The sequence below is a fragment of the Acartia tonsa genome, chromosome 1, assembly GCF_053477335.1.
Source record: "Acartia tonsa isolate MP-2025a chromosome 1, ASM5347733v1, whole genome shotgun sequence".
Classification (NCBI taxonomy): domain Eukaryota; kingdom Metazoa; phylum Arthropoda; class Copepoda; order Calanoida; family Acartiidae; genus Acartia; species Acartia tonsa.
Window position 1 is genome coordinate 35,567,009 of NC_137260.1, and position 12,058 is coordinate 35,579,066.

General features: G+C 38.9%; 1 protein-coding gene across 1 annotated transcript in view; it reads right to left on the bottom strand.

Moving 5' to 3' along the window:
* Window positions 1–12,058, bottom strand: part of LOC145317872 (uncharacterized) — a 110,788-nt gene that overhangs the window by 32,151 nt on the left and 66,579 nt on the right. Inside the window, exon 5 of the mRNA XM_080159153.1 lies at window positions 9,294–9,379. Within this exon, the coding sequence (XP_080015279.1) occupies window positions 9,294–9,379 (86 nt within the window). The remainder of the gene's footprint in view (window positions 1–9,293; window positions 9,380–12,058) is intronic.

The following is a 12,058-nucleotide window of genomic DNA, read 5'->3' on the forward strand; positions in this document are numbered from 1 at the left end:
TCGCCTAGCAATCTTTTTTCATAAGTATCAGGTTTCTTTGGTTTTTTGTTAGCATTAATTCTATACGCATTTATCAGCAACAAGTGATCACTTATTTGTGATGTTAAGACACAAGACAACATAAGATTTGGAATAAAATTACCAACGCCGAAAATGTCAATCAATGTTGAAGTGTTTTTTGTGATTCTGGTGGCTTTGGTAATTGTATTCAAAATGCCGTTGAAATTTAGCGACTCTAGCAGACGCATACTAGGGCTGTTGTTTTCATTAATCCTGAACAAGTCAAGATTAATGTCTCCAACAATAAAGAACGGTAGGTTGAGTGACATAATCCTATCCAATAATTCAAGGTACATTTCAAAAAATTCATCAAGTTCAGCACTACTTTGATTAGGGGGTCTATAGGTATTCAACACTAAGAATTTAAATCCATTAAACGAACATTTGAGACAGATAGATTCACATATACGTTCTTTGAAGGAGATATTGTCAAACATTTTTACTACTTTATAATGTTTTTGCACTAGTAATCCCACCCCTCCCCCCCTTTGTGTTTTCCTAAGGTTGACATGCCAGTTGTAGCCTTCAATATTATATACGTCAAAATTTGCATTGGAATTTGCCCAGAGTTCTTGACACGCAAGAACGCTGGGCCGTATTCCTTTGCAATTAAATTTATCTATACACGCCACCAATTCATCAAATTTAGAATTTATCGATTGACAGTTTAAAGAAAATAAAATTATCAGTTGTTCTCTAAAAGATTTCAATTTTGTTATTGCTTCATTTTCTGACATGTATTGACAATTAATACCAAATTCTTCGTTAAGTCCATCAAAATGTTGGCCATATATAGGGTTTAGGAGGTCTAGTGTAGGGTTAAGATTTAAATTAGCAGGTACCTGTTCATTTAATCCATTAGGGAGGCTTGTAGGGTACTGGTGTGGAGTCTAAGTTTATCGCAGGAGGATTAGCACGTATATCAACCAGTGGGAACGACTGAAAAACAATATATATCAGCATACATAAAACATGAATATATTTACAATAGTAATAATAGTGAGATAGATAAAACATTTAGTTAGGAGGTGATGTGCCTCCGCTCTTTACTCTTCCCCCCCCCCCCGTGGTATTAGCTAGATACAAAAAAAATCTTTTAATCAATATTTTTTATCTAAAAGTTGGCATAGGGAGTAGGTAGGTAAAGTAGAGTTAAATTCTTTTCGTTTTTAGTTTTCGTTTTTTAATCTTTGACAGACGATGACATGACATTATATGACAAGAAAAATAAACGGATTAATTTTAGTAATTAATCAATAATCATTCATAATAAGGACAGTAAGTATTTGTTAACTGCAAGAAAGTACTATCTAATCATTTTATCTTACTGTCGTTGGTTTTCTTTGCAGTTCTTGCAGGCATAGATTTCAGCTGTGGTAGCGGCTGCTGTTTAGGTGGATCCGCTTCTGGCTCTCTGGCTGCTGGGCGGGCTGCTGTTGTGGCAGGGGCTGGAGCTGCTGCTACGCTGGGTGCAGTTGTTGGAGCTGGCATCTGCTCGGCTGCGTTCTCATCCTCGGCCTCAGGGACATCGGCGGCTGCCGTGTCAGAGGTGGTTGCGGACTCCAAGGGAGGGAACTCGTCCATGTTGGCAGCGTTGGGAGGAGGTTCAAAGCTATCCTCAAAATCATCCTCTGTGATGAGGGGGTTGCAGAACTTGGAGTTAGGGAAGAATGATCCTCTGTCTGCATAGGGCACGCTGTTGTATTTGATCAGGGGGGGCTCCATTGATGTGCTGAACAGGTTCTCGGTGCCAGGTATTGGTCTTGTCATGCCGATTAAAGTGTCGGCAAATGGATTCAGAACTTTTTGCCATCTGGTTCCTGTCTTGATCTGAAAACCCACAGTTTCCCCCATTATTTTGGTACGGGAGATCAGCTTTGTTGAATGTAAAAATGTCTGGACGTTTTTATTCAAACGTGTTGTGTCGTATTGCATTTTTATCATTCTACCTGGAAAATAGGGTGCAGGGGACACACTCTGGCTGGCAGTCTTGTACTGGTTCAACTTAGCTGTGTATTCTTCGAGGACAGGGCGCTTGGATATCATTACCGCTTGGAGGTGGACGCGGGAATGAAACCTGAAGATGGCCTGTGGGACTTCCTTCCTCTTGGGGTTAAACGGCAAATGATGCGCGTACTCGATGACGTCCCCCCAGTACTGGGGGACGAAATCGAGTAGGCCGTTACGGTGGGCTATTTTCAGTGCGGGCAGAATGAGTGCGTTGTATATTGACAGCATGGTGATCTTCTCTCGGCTGTGGGGCGACTGGAAGTTCGTCACCCTCAGGGACCACGCCCTACTACGCTGCTCCCTGCAGGAGTTCTGAAAAAACGAATAGCGTTTAAAATTGTCATCGTTTTTTGCTTGACATTCGAACTTACTCTGGAGGACCGCAATACTATCCTTAATCGCTTTTAAAGTTTCTGCCGATATTTGGGCATCCTTAAAATTGTCAATTTGCTCAAGAACAGAGATTTTATCACTAAGTTCGGAGAATTGTTTTTTTACCGCATCTATTTCTTTTTTATGGCTAGAGATTGTGTTAAAAACTTCCTCATGTCTTACCTTGGCTTTATTTTTATCGTATTCCTCAAACTTTTTGTCGAAAATCACTTCCATTCTTTCCCAAAATGCGGGAGATGATTGTTCCGGCAACATTTTCAAGCGAGTGAAGCCGTGTGGCTAAGATGGCGGTGATTTCGAGCTCAACTAGCCAATAGGAAGCGAGGAAAAATTGTTGACTGCCAATAGCGTGGTTTGTTGTGGACGCTACTTGCTTACTAGCCAATGAGAGAGCGACACTGGTTTGGCCCTCGTGTGATGTGGCCAAGTTTTAAAAATAGAAATAGATAAAAGTTTTGCGGATTTTTATTTCACTTGATTAGGCGATTATTCACAAGGATAGTATTAACGGTTTTACACCGGCGATTTTGCCTAGACGGCGGTGTAAAATATGGTGCCAAAACTATATACGAGTTTGCCCATGGCTACCATATCTTCCCAGTACCAACACGCGGAGGGACCACGGACGTGGGGTAAAGGGGAATTAGTAAAGAGCGGGGGGTGTGCTGTACAGACTAGTACATACACATGGGCTAGAGAGAGAGAGATGTTGTTCGCTCCACGCTCTGAACTAAACTAAACTAAACTAAACTAAACTATTGCCAAGAAGTTAGAGTTGCCATCAACTGGTCGCACAGCTACTATTTCTCTGGCAGATGGAAAGAGCCAAGCATGTCCTACAGTCAAGATTTGTTTGGTTGACCGCAACCGGAATTCACATATTCTGGAGGCGGCGGTAGTGCCCAGCATTGGTACTGAAGAAGGGTTGCGTTCTATTGATCCTGCAGCCGCCGCCGAAATTTTCAACATGAAGCCTGATAATTTTTCTATGGTCGACGGTAAGATTGATGTTCTTATCGGCCATTTAACACCAGCTATGTTCCCGTGTGCAGATAAAATGGTTGGTGATTCTAGACTGTACAGAAGCTTATTTGGTACAGGCTATTTAGTTGTGTCTGCAGATGGCAGGACTGTTGCTAATCCTGTCGCCTGTAAAGCTGTTAAGTTGGAGGTCAGCAAGATGGAGTTCCTGAGTACAGAAAGTTTGGGGATACAGCCGCCATCAATGTGCAGCGGTTGTAAGAACTGCCGTCATTGCGCCGCCATAGTATTATGATGGACGGGCCAGTTCCATTATATACCCTGATGCACAATCTTATTCGGTTCAGAAGTTATAAGTGTGCATTCGTGGCTGACATTCAGAAGTTCTACAATTCATTGTTAGCTACCTATGAAGATTCTCAGCTGAAACGTGTTTTTTTCGCTGATACAGTTGATGGAGAGCCGGAGGTTTATCTCACCAAAACCATCAACTTTGGTGAAGCCTTGGCCGGCGATATGGCCGTGACCGCCCTCAGACTCACTGGTCGTATTTTTGGTGGACGTTCCCAGCAGGATGTTCAAGATGTTTATGGATCTGAGAAGATTAGAGGTTGTGACGTTGTAGCCCAGCAAGAGGTGTGGAGTGATGTTCAGCAACCACTCAGTCCTGAATTTGTTTTGTATCAAGATCCTCCTTCGGTCAAATTGGAGACTTGTACTTACGTGGATGACTGTTTGAGCGGTCATAACAGTAAACCTGAAGCTGTCCAGCTGGTCCAAGAGCTGGAAGATATGATTGCACCTGGCAATTTCAGATTTAAATCTGTTATTTATTCTGGAGATGATGTTGACAGTGTAAAAGTTTTGGGCCTTGTTTGGGACCCTAAACAGGATAAGTTGTTCCTACCTGTCAGAGCCAACCACGGCGAGAAGATTAAGGGTAGAAAGTTACTAGAGGACCTGGATCTGGAGGATCTCTGGAGAAGTCTACCTGAGTTGATAACTAAACGAGAAGTTTGGAGAATTGTGCAACAATTGTATGACCCAATGGGTCTAGCAGCGCCATTGCTGCTTAAATCCAAGCTTTGTCTGCGCTCAGTTTGCATACATGGATGCAACTGGGATGATGTCATACCTGGAGAGTTGAGGTCGGAGCTCGTGTCCAGCCTCCAGGACCGTTCGGCACTTGGAAATGTGTCGTTCAGACGTTCGATGGTTCCTGATAAGCCGTTGGGGCTTCCAATGGTTGTTGGTTTCTGTGATGCATCTAACCAGGCCTATGCAGCCATCACCTACCTGAGATGGCCAGTTCCTGGAGGATATGATGTAGTTTTGTGTTGCGCCAAGTCACGTGTCGCACCAGTGAAGATAGAGTCTATACCAAGGTTAGAAATGCTTAGTTGTCTAATTTTGGCAAGGCTTGTGGATACTGTTGTCAGAGCCCTACCTTTCAACATTTCTGGCAAAGTATTTTTTAGTGATAGCAGCTGTGCCCTGGCTCAGTTATCCAGTGACAGTGTCATGCTAAATGTTTTCAACAGTCATCGTGTTTCCAAGATACAACAGTTGACGAGCCCTGAAGATTGGAGATGGGTTCCAACCCAACACAACATCGCCGATCTGGCGACGCGTGGTTTGTGTACGATTGAGGATGTACAACCTGGATCTACATACCAGGAAGGTCCAAGCTGGTTGCGCCTGGAACAGGACCAGTGGCCCGTTAAGACGGCTGGTGAGGTAAATGCATCCATTCCCGAGAGCGAGCTAAATCCCAAGATGGCGAAGCTCAAGGTAATGTTCACACAGGTGGTGGACAATGATTTCTGGAGGTCCCTGGCAAGAAGGACCTACAGGCAGGCAAGGAGGACTGTGGCCGCAGTTCTTAAGGCTGCCAACTGCTTTAAAATGTTGCTTGTCAAGAAACGTGGCGTTGCAACAAATGAGGATGGTGTTAGCAACAATGATAGTTCTAGGTATTATGAGAACTACACTTTCACAAATACATACATGGATTCTGTTTGTGACTTGTTTTTGACTTCCTTCAATCAAGAGAAGGAGATGACCATGGACGCCGAGGGGAAATTCGACTCCCTTCAACCCTATCATCACAAGGTCCAGGTTTGTTGGCCCATAGTGGGTCATGATGGATGTTTTCCCCTTAGGTCATTCACAATATTGAAAATGGCCGGGAGGGGAGATGAGGCTCTTGAGGCCGCTGCTGGAGGCCCCAGGAAAGTTATGAAGGACAGCCCAGGTGTTGTCTTGCTCAGCCGCCACAACAGGTTGGCGAGGCTCATCCTTCAACAGTCCCACGATGAATTGGGACATGGAGGCCATCGTAAAACGTTGGCGCAAAGCCGCAGGTATGCATGGATCACACATGGCCGCATGGAGGCTATAAAAGTGGTCAAGAGTTGTGCTGCATGTTCCATTGAATATGCCAAGCGTTCGAGTCCCGCAATTGCTAATATTCTGCCAGATCGTGTTGAGCCCTCAATGCCCTTCAAGGAGGTGCATATGGACCTTGCGGGGCCGATAGAAGTTGTGAAGCCTGGCGTTGGCACCAGGAGTTCCAAGACTAAGTACAAAGTCTGGTTGTTGATTGTGGCCTGTAGATTTACACAGGCTGTGTTTGTTGACGTGTTGACCGATTATTCAACTGAAGCCGTGCTGGTCGGCTTGAGAAAACTTCAGGCGTTTTACAATATGCCTAGAAGGGTTACTACAGACAGAGGCACCAATATGGCTGGTGCCAAACGAATTATGGATGAACTTTTGAAGGATACCAGGATGCATTTTGAATGGCATCTTGTGCCCACTGCAGCACACTCGTTCGTAGGTACTGTGGAGAGGCAGGTTGGGCTGGTCAAGCGTGTGTTGAACAAGAAGTTGGCTGGTGCTACTGTAACCTTCAATGATTTATTGGTGTTGTGTGCTGAGACTGCCAGAGTCTTGAATTCGAAACCATTGACGTATGCCACCCAAGGAGATGACGTCAATTGCTGGAGAATAATTTCACCTGCTGATCTGTTAGGCGGCAGGACCAACGATGCAATCTGCACCTTCGAGACAGGTTGCAAGGAGCCCATCACCAGGAGGCTGGAGAACTTGGAGGAGTTGACCCGTCAGTTCCATCAGGTGTACAAGGAGCAGCTCATGCCTGAGCTACTCAAGTCCGTCAAGTGGCGCCGCAACGAGGTGCTGCTCGAGCCGGGAGACGTGGTGCTGATCGACGATAGCACAAGTTTGATGAAGAAGTTCAGATTGGGGCGTGTGGAAGAAGTGCGCCCAGGTGGGAGGACCGTGGTTTGCAAGTACAAATTATCAGATGACGCAGCCGCCACGAGTAATGAGACTTCCGCAAGACGTCTGCTCAAGATCAATCTACCCAAAGTTTAGTATAAGTATCGTTCTTGTTTAACTTTGAATTTTATTTTTACGGTAGATTTATAAGATTTTTTCGAAAGACAAAAAACGCAAATTTTGACGCAATTTCGTTTAAACTTTCAAATCGACGCAAGATTTTTTTCATTTGAAATGCAAACTTAAGTTTTTCATACGTTTACGCAAGTTTTTTCAATGATTTAAGTCTCTCCGGGACCAGGGATTTTTTTCGCGGAAAATTTCCTAGGTACCTACGCAAATACGAACATTTTTATCCTTGTTTGATTGAAATTCGATATGATAAAAAATTAACACAATGAGATTTTTTTACATCACACAAATATTTCTTTAAGATTTATTATAATCACATAAATGATTTAATATTACATGCATATTAAAATTATTACTATTTACCTTTTAACCGATGTACCTAAAGAAAAAATGCAGATTTTTTTCGCCTTGAATTAAGTAGATTCTTTGAGTTTCGAAGATTTAAGCTTAATAAGACCGCTCTACGGTGTATCTTAGCTCTGTTTCCTCGGCCAGACATACCGCAGAACGGCAAAACTAAAGCATAAGATAATTTTTTTATTTCGATTGCTTTGATTGATGATTTTAAAGTTTCTTGAATTATTCATGATTCTTTTTTATTTTTGATTTGATTTTAACATCACTAATTATGTTTATTTTCAGTTGATGCAGCCCTGCGCCAGAAATCCTGTTGGAAATTATGCGGTATCAAAAATTGTGATGGAAAGACATAACGTCCGACAGGATAGCTGGAACATGGCAATTATTTATTTGATGGATTTGTTAGTTTGTATCTTGAGGGATTCATTCTAACTGAGGCCCCAATTTGCCTTAATTATGACTGTTTGAATACGTATAAGTTGCTTTCTTTTCAAAACAGAGAGAAATTGCAAACTCAGCATTTAGAGAAGTTCTTTTCTTATATTGAGCTTTTGTTTTATTTTGGTAAATTTAATTTGCATATTTCAATTGCAATTTTATTTTACGCAATTTTGATTCACGAAGATTTAAAAATTATGAAATTTTAATTTTCCGATGTTTGATGATTTTTCACAGTCATATTTATTTAGATTTAAGTATCTATTTTATCAAAACATGTTTAGATTTAAGGATCTTACTTATCTTATCTGAAAAATGTTTAGATGTAAGCACGAGTATTTTTCCACCGGAGAAAAATTCTAATTATTGAGAAGTTTTTTATGAAATTTTACTTTTCTTTTCTAGCAAAAAGATTTAGTAGAAAAAATGTCATTATTTAATCTTTCTTTCTTTTGATGAAAAAAGTTTGAGTTGATTATTTAATTATTGATGCGATTTTTAATATAAAAATCATTTGCCTATTATTATGTAGGTACCTAATCAAAGTTTAGGTACTATTGATTATTAATTCATGTATTCGCAATTACATGGTCTGTAATTCTAATTTTAATTGAGATTATGAGGCCATGATATAATGAGATGTGTGAGTGGTAAATGTGCATTTCATGAATGTTGAATGCTTTTCCCATTCCTTATTCCTATCCTTATGTGGTAGTGGAGTCGGTTTGAGTTATTGTGGTGTTCGTAAGTTACCATAATTAATTTTAGGCCTGATGGCCATGCCATTTTAAACTCTTGTAATTTATGCGTTATGAGATTGTGATTTGTGGACACTGTCTGCACGCATGATGCTAAGATGAGTTATTGTGTTCGATTCCCAGTGACTAGACGGGTGTGTGTTGGAATGTATTTTCTTGTATTCCCTGGCAAGTTCGAACCCATTAATTCCCTTTTCCTTACACCAGAGAATGAGTGTGTTACGCGGCATTCCTAACTATCTCCGCGCGTCGCTTGTAAACAAACAAAAAGACGCGCATTTTTCCTTTGATGATTCCCATGTGAAGAGCTACGTGAATGAAAATAATGTATTGGTTGAATATACATGCGCTCTAATCCGTGGAAGATCTCAAATAAGCCTTCCTGCTTAGTTTGACATAATATGTGGTAACAATTTATCTTTAATTCTTAATAATAAGCGTAGAATGGTATAATTTTACGAAGAAATTTAAAACATTGATTTTTCAACAAATAGACCATTTAATTGCTAACTTTTGACATACGAATATTTTCCTTAATTTTATTGATCATTTGAATCTAAAATTATCAATTTCTGATGCGATTTAATATGTTTTGTGCCAATTTAAAGTTTTTTAGAAATTTTATATTTTTAATTAAATTGAAATCACGCAACCTCGATCTTACAAAAATAATAAACCATTAATTTTATGTAATTAATTTTTATAATTTTTGTTTTAGACTTACTGTTTTCATGGTAATAAATACACATTTGTAAACTTCGCTATGTTGGTCATTCGGAGGGCTTGGAGATAAGATTTCGAGAACGGCTAGGCATGCGTTCCGAAACATTGTCTTTGATTTTACATGTAAAACCCTACCTGAAAATTTGTTTCTGTCTGAACATTTTTGTTGGAGGATTTCGGAGTCAGAAAGGAAGAATCTGCGGTTGTATACTCATCTGATCCTAGATAGATAGATAGGTAACATGTTGATTTGGCTATAAAGATAGAAAGATAGTAATAAAATAGATTAACATGAACGATCGTACTTTTATGAACAACAGAACACAATTGTAAAGTAGCTACACTTCTAAAAATGTCTTTAACCCGTTAAATAATCAAATAAAGACAGAATCCGTTGTTTTAATTTTTAAAGTCGTGAATTACACTCGTACACAAGACAAATATTCAACTATTTTAATCAAGTTAAGTCATGTTATGTTTGTGTGTATTTAAGGTTCTCTGGGTTCAGTATTATTGTTTTATTTAGAATCTAAAATATCTTCTAGTGTAATGCAAAATAATCGAGCATATAAATTATACGACTTCAACTCTTTACTTATGGATAGAAATTATAAATTGCTAATTTTCAAATATTCTGCAACATCTGTTTATAACATCATTAAATGTCTTTAATGATTGCATTTTACTTAACATTGTTTCTTTTTTCTGTTTAATAATAATTTCAATCAAATTGTTTTTGCTACTTTATTTTGTTTCTGTAATTATATAATATTCAAATTTATTAATGATTCATTATTCTAATCAATGAAAGGTATAACATTTGAAGAAAATATTTTGATTTGATAAAATATCACAATGATAAATTAACAGATTATACGTCAATGAAAGTTCGCCTTACCCAATAAATGAAACATACATATATCACAGATAAACTACAAATATTTTGGGTACTTATATTAAATAAGTGTTTTCTTTGGGCAAAAACACATGGAAGGGGGGATTGCACGACCTAAATAATTTTCTAAAACATGCCACAACATAATACCAAGCTTCCCTGAAAATAAGATACCAATTGGTTTATCCATTTATCCTGTATTACTCAAAAGAGTCGTGAATTTGTTGAAGTAAAATGATTTTCGAATTTTTGAGGCGAAACTACACTTTAACTACAACTATTTGTTGGCCTTGCTATAAATTGAACACTAATAATCTCATATAGTAAGGTATTGGGAGGATTTGGACTTAAATCAATTATAAACACACTCTTTTATTAGTTAGCTCAAAACAAACTGTCGGGACTAATGTCAAATCTTGATTTGTTGTAAAAACTTTTAAACCAATAAATGATTTTAATTTACATAAAAATAAATTTTGTTTATTATTATTGGAAATATAATTATCGCACATTTTCTTATCCCTTAAGATCCCTAAAATTTTTGAAAATATCTCTACAACAGCTGTTTTGTTCATTCACGGTAAGATTTCAGGCTATAAAAGAAACAGTGTTACTCTCTAGTGGATTTATTCATTCTTGTAATATTACATATATTTGAAGATTTTCATAAATTGTTTAATGCTATAATATGACATTAGAATGTCAACCAAATGCAGGCTAGCTGCTGTACTGTTATAAACTGTGACTGCAACACTAGGGAACCCCCAGCGCACGCATCAAAATCCTGAGCACGCACATAAGCCACGAATCAATAGTAAATAGTATAGTTAAACATCATTTCAAATCATATTATAATTGTTATATTATTATCATTATCCAAATTTTGTTTTGAGATGGGATGTGCGTTTGTTTGTCTAATAAGATCTCGCAAACCAATAGATCGAGCGCGAAAGATTTTTTAATGGAATATTGCTTGTATACTAGATCTTCTCTTCTTCTATGTTTTTCCACCTTCCTACCCTCTGAGATGTCTTTAAAGGCTATAGCCCAACTTCAAAATGATTTTTCATAAGGATAATTGTTTAAATACTGTAAAGCATGAACGACAGACAGGCGGACATATCAAGTGCGTTGCTACAAAAGACCAACTCTACAAAAGACCAACGCCTACAAATGACCAACTAGTCGGTTCTACAAAAGACCAACGCCTACAAAAAATCGTAGAGCTGGAAGGTCTATAGCTGCAAATGGTGTACCTGGCCTGCCTAGCCGCGGGTGTTCGGCCCCCTAGCCTATAACCTAACCTAACCTATGTTAGCCCCAGGACATTTATCTAAGAAAAATATCCTCAACTGTTAATACATAGGAGGTTAAGAATTTCGTGGATTTTACAAAAAGTGGTTGGTAGATTTTTACAATTTTTATTATTGTTTTTACAATTTTTAATATTGTTTTTTCAATTTTTATGTTAGGTTAGGTTAGGTTATAGGCTAGGGGGCCGAGCGCCCGCGGCTAGGCAGGCAATGGGGCCGAGCGCTGCGGCCATGACCTTTATTTGGTGTTTATATAACAGTATATATTTGTTGTTCTTTTGTAGGCGTTGGTCTTTTGTAGAGTTGGTCTTTTGTAGCAACGCCATATCAATTTACATGTAAAGTCAAGAGCGCACAGTGAATATGAACAAAACCTTTCAGCTGTCTATCTTAAATAGCAGCCGAGAAAATCACATTTCCCATAGCGTTACGGACTGACTTGACTGACGGACGGACGGACGAACATACAAAATGAATTATAGAGTTGCTTCGGGAATAAGAATAAAGAAAGTAAGATACGGAGACCAAAAGAATAGAGAGAATAAAAGAGGGGGGAGAGAGAAAGAAAGATAAAGAGAGAGAGAAAGAAGAATATAAATTGAATATTACACCGTAACATCTCTTAATCAGCTTACTGTCCACGAGTCCTTCAGTATAAAAATACTTTTGTATAACAATAGAATCACAACCTC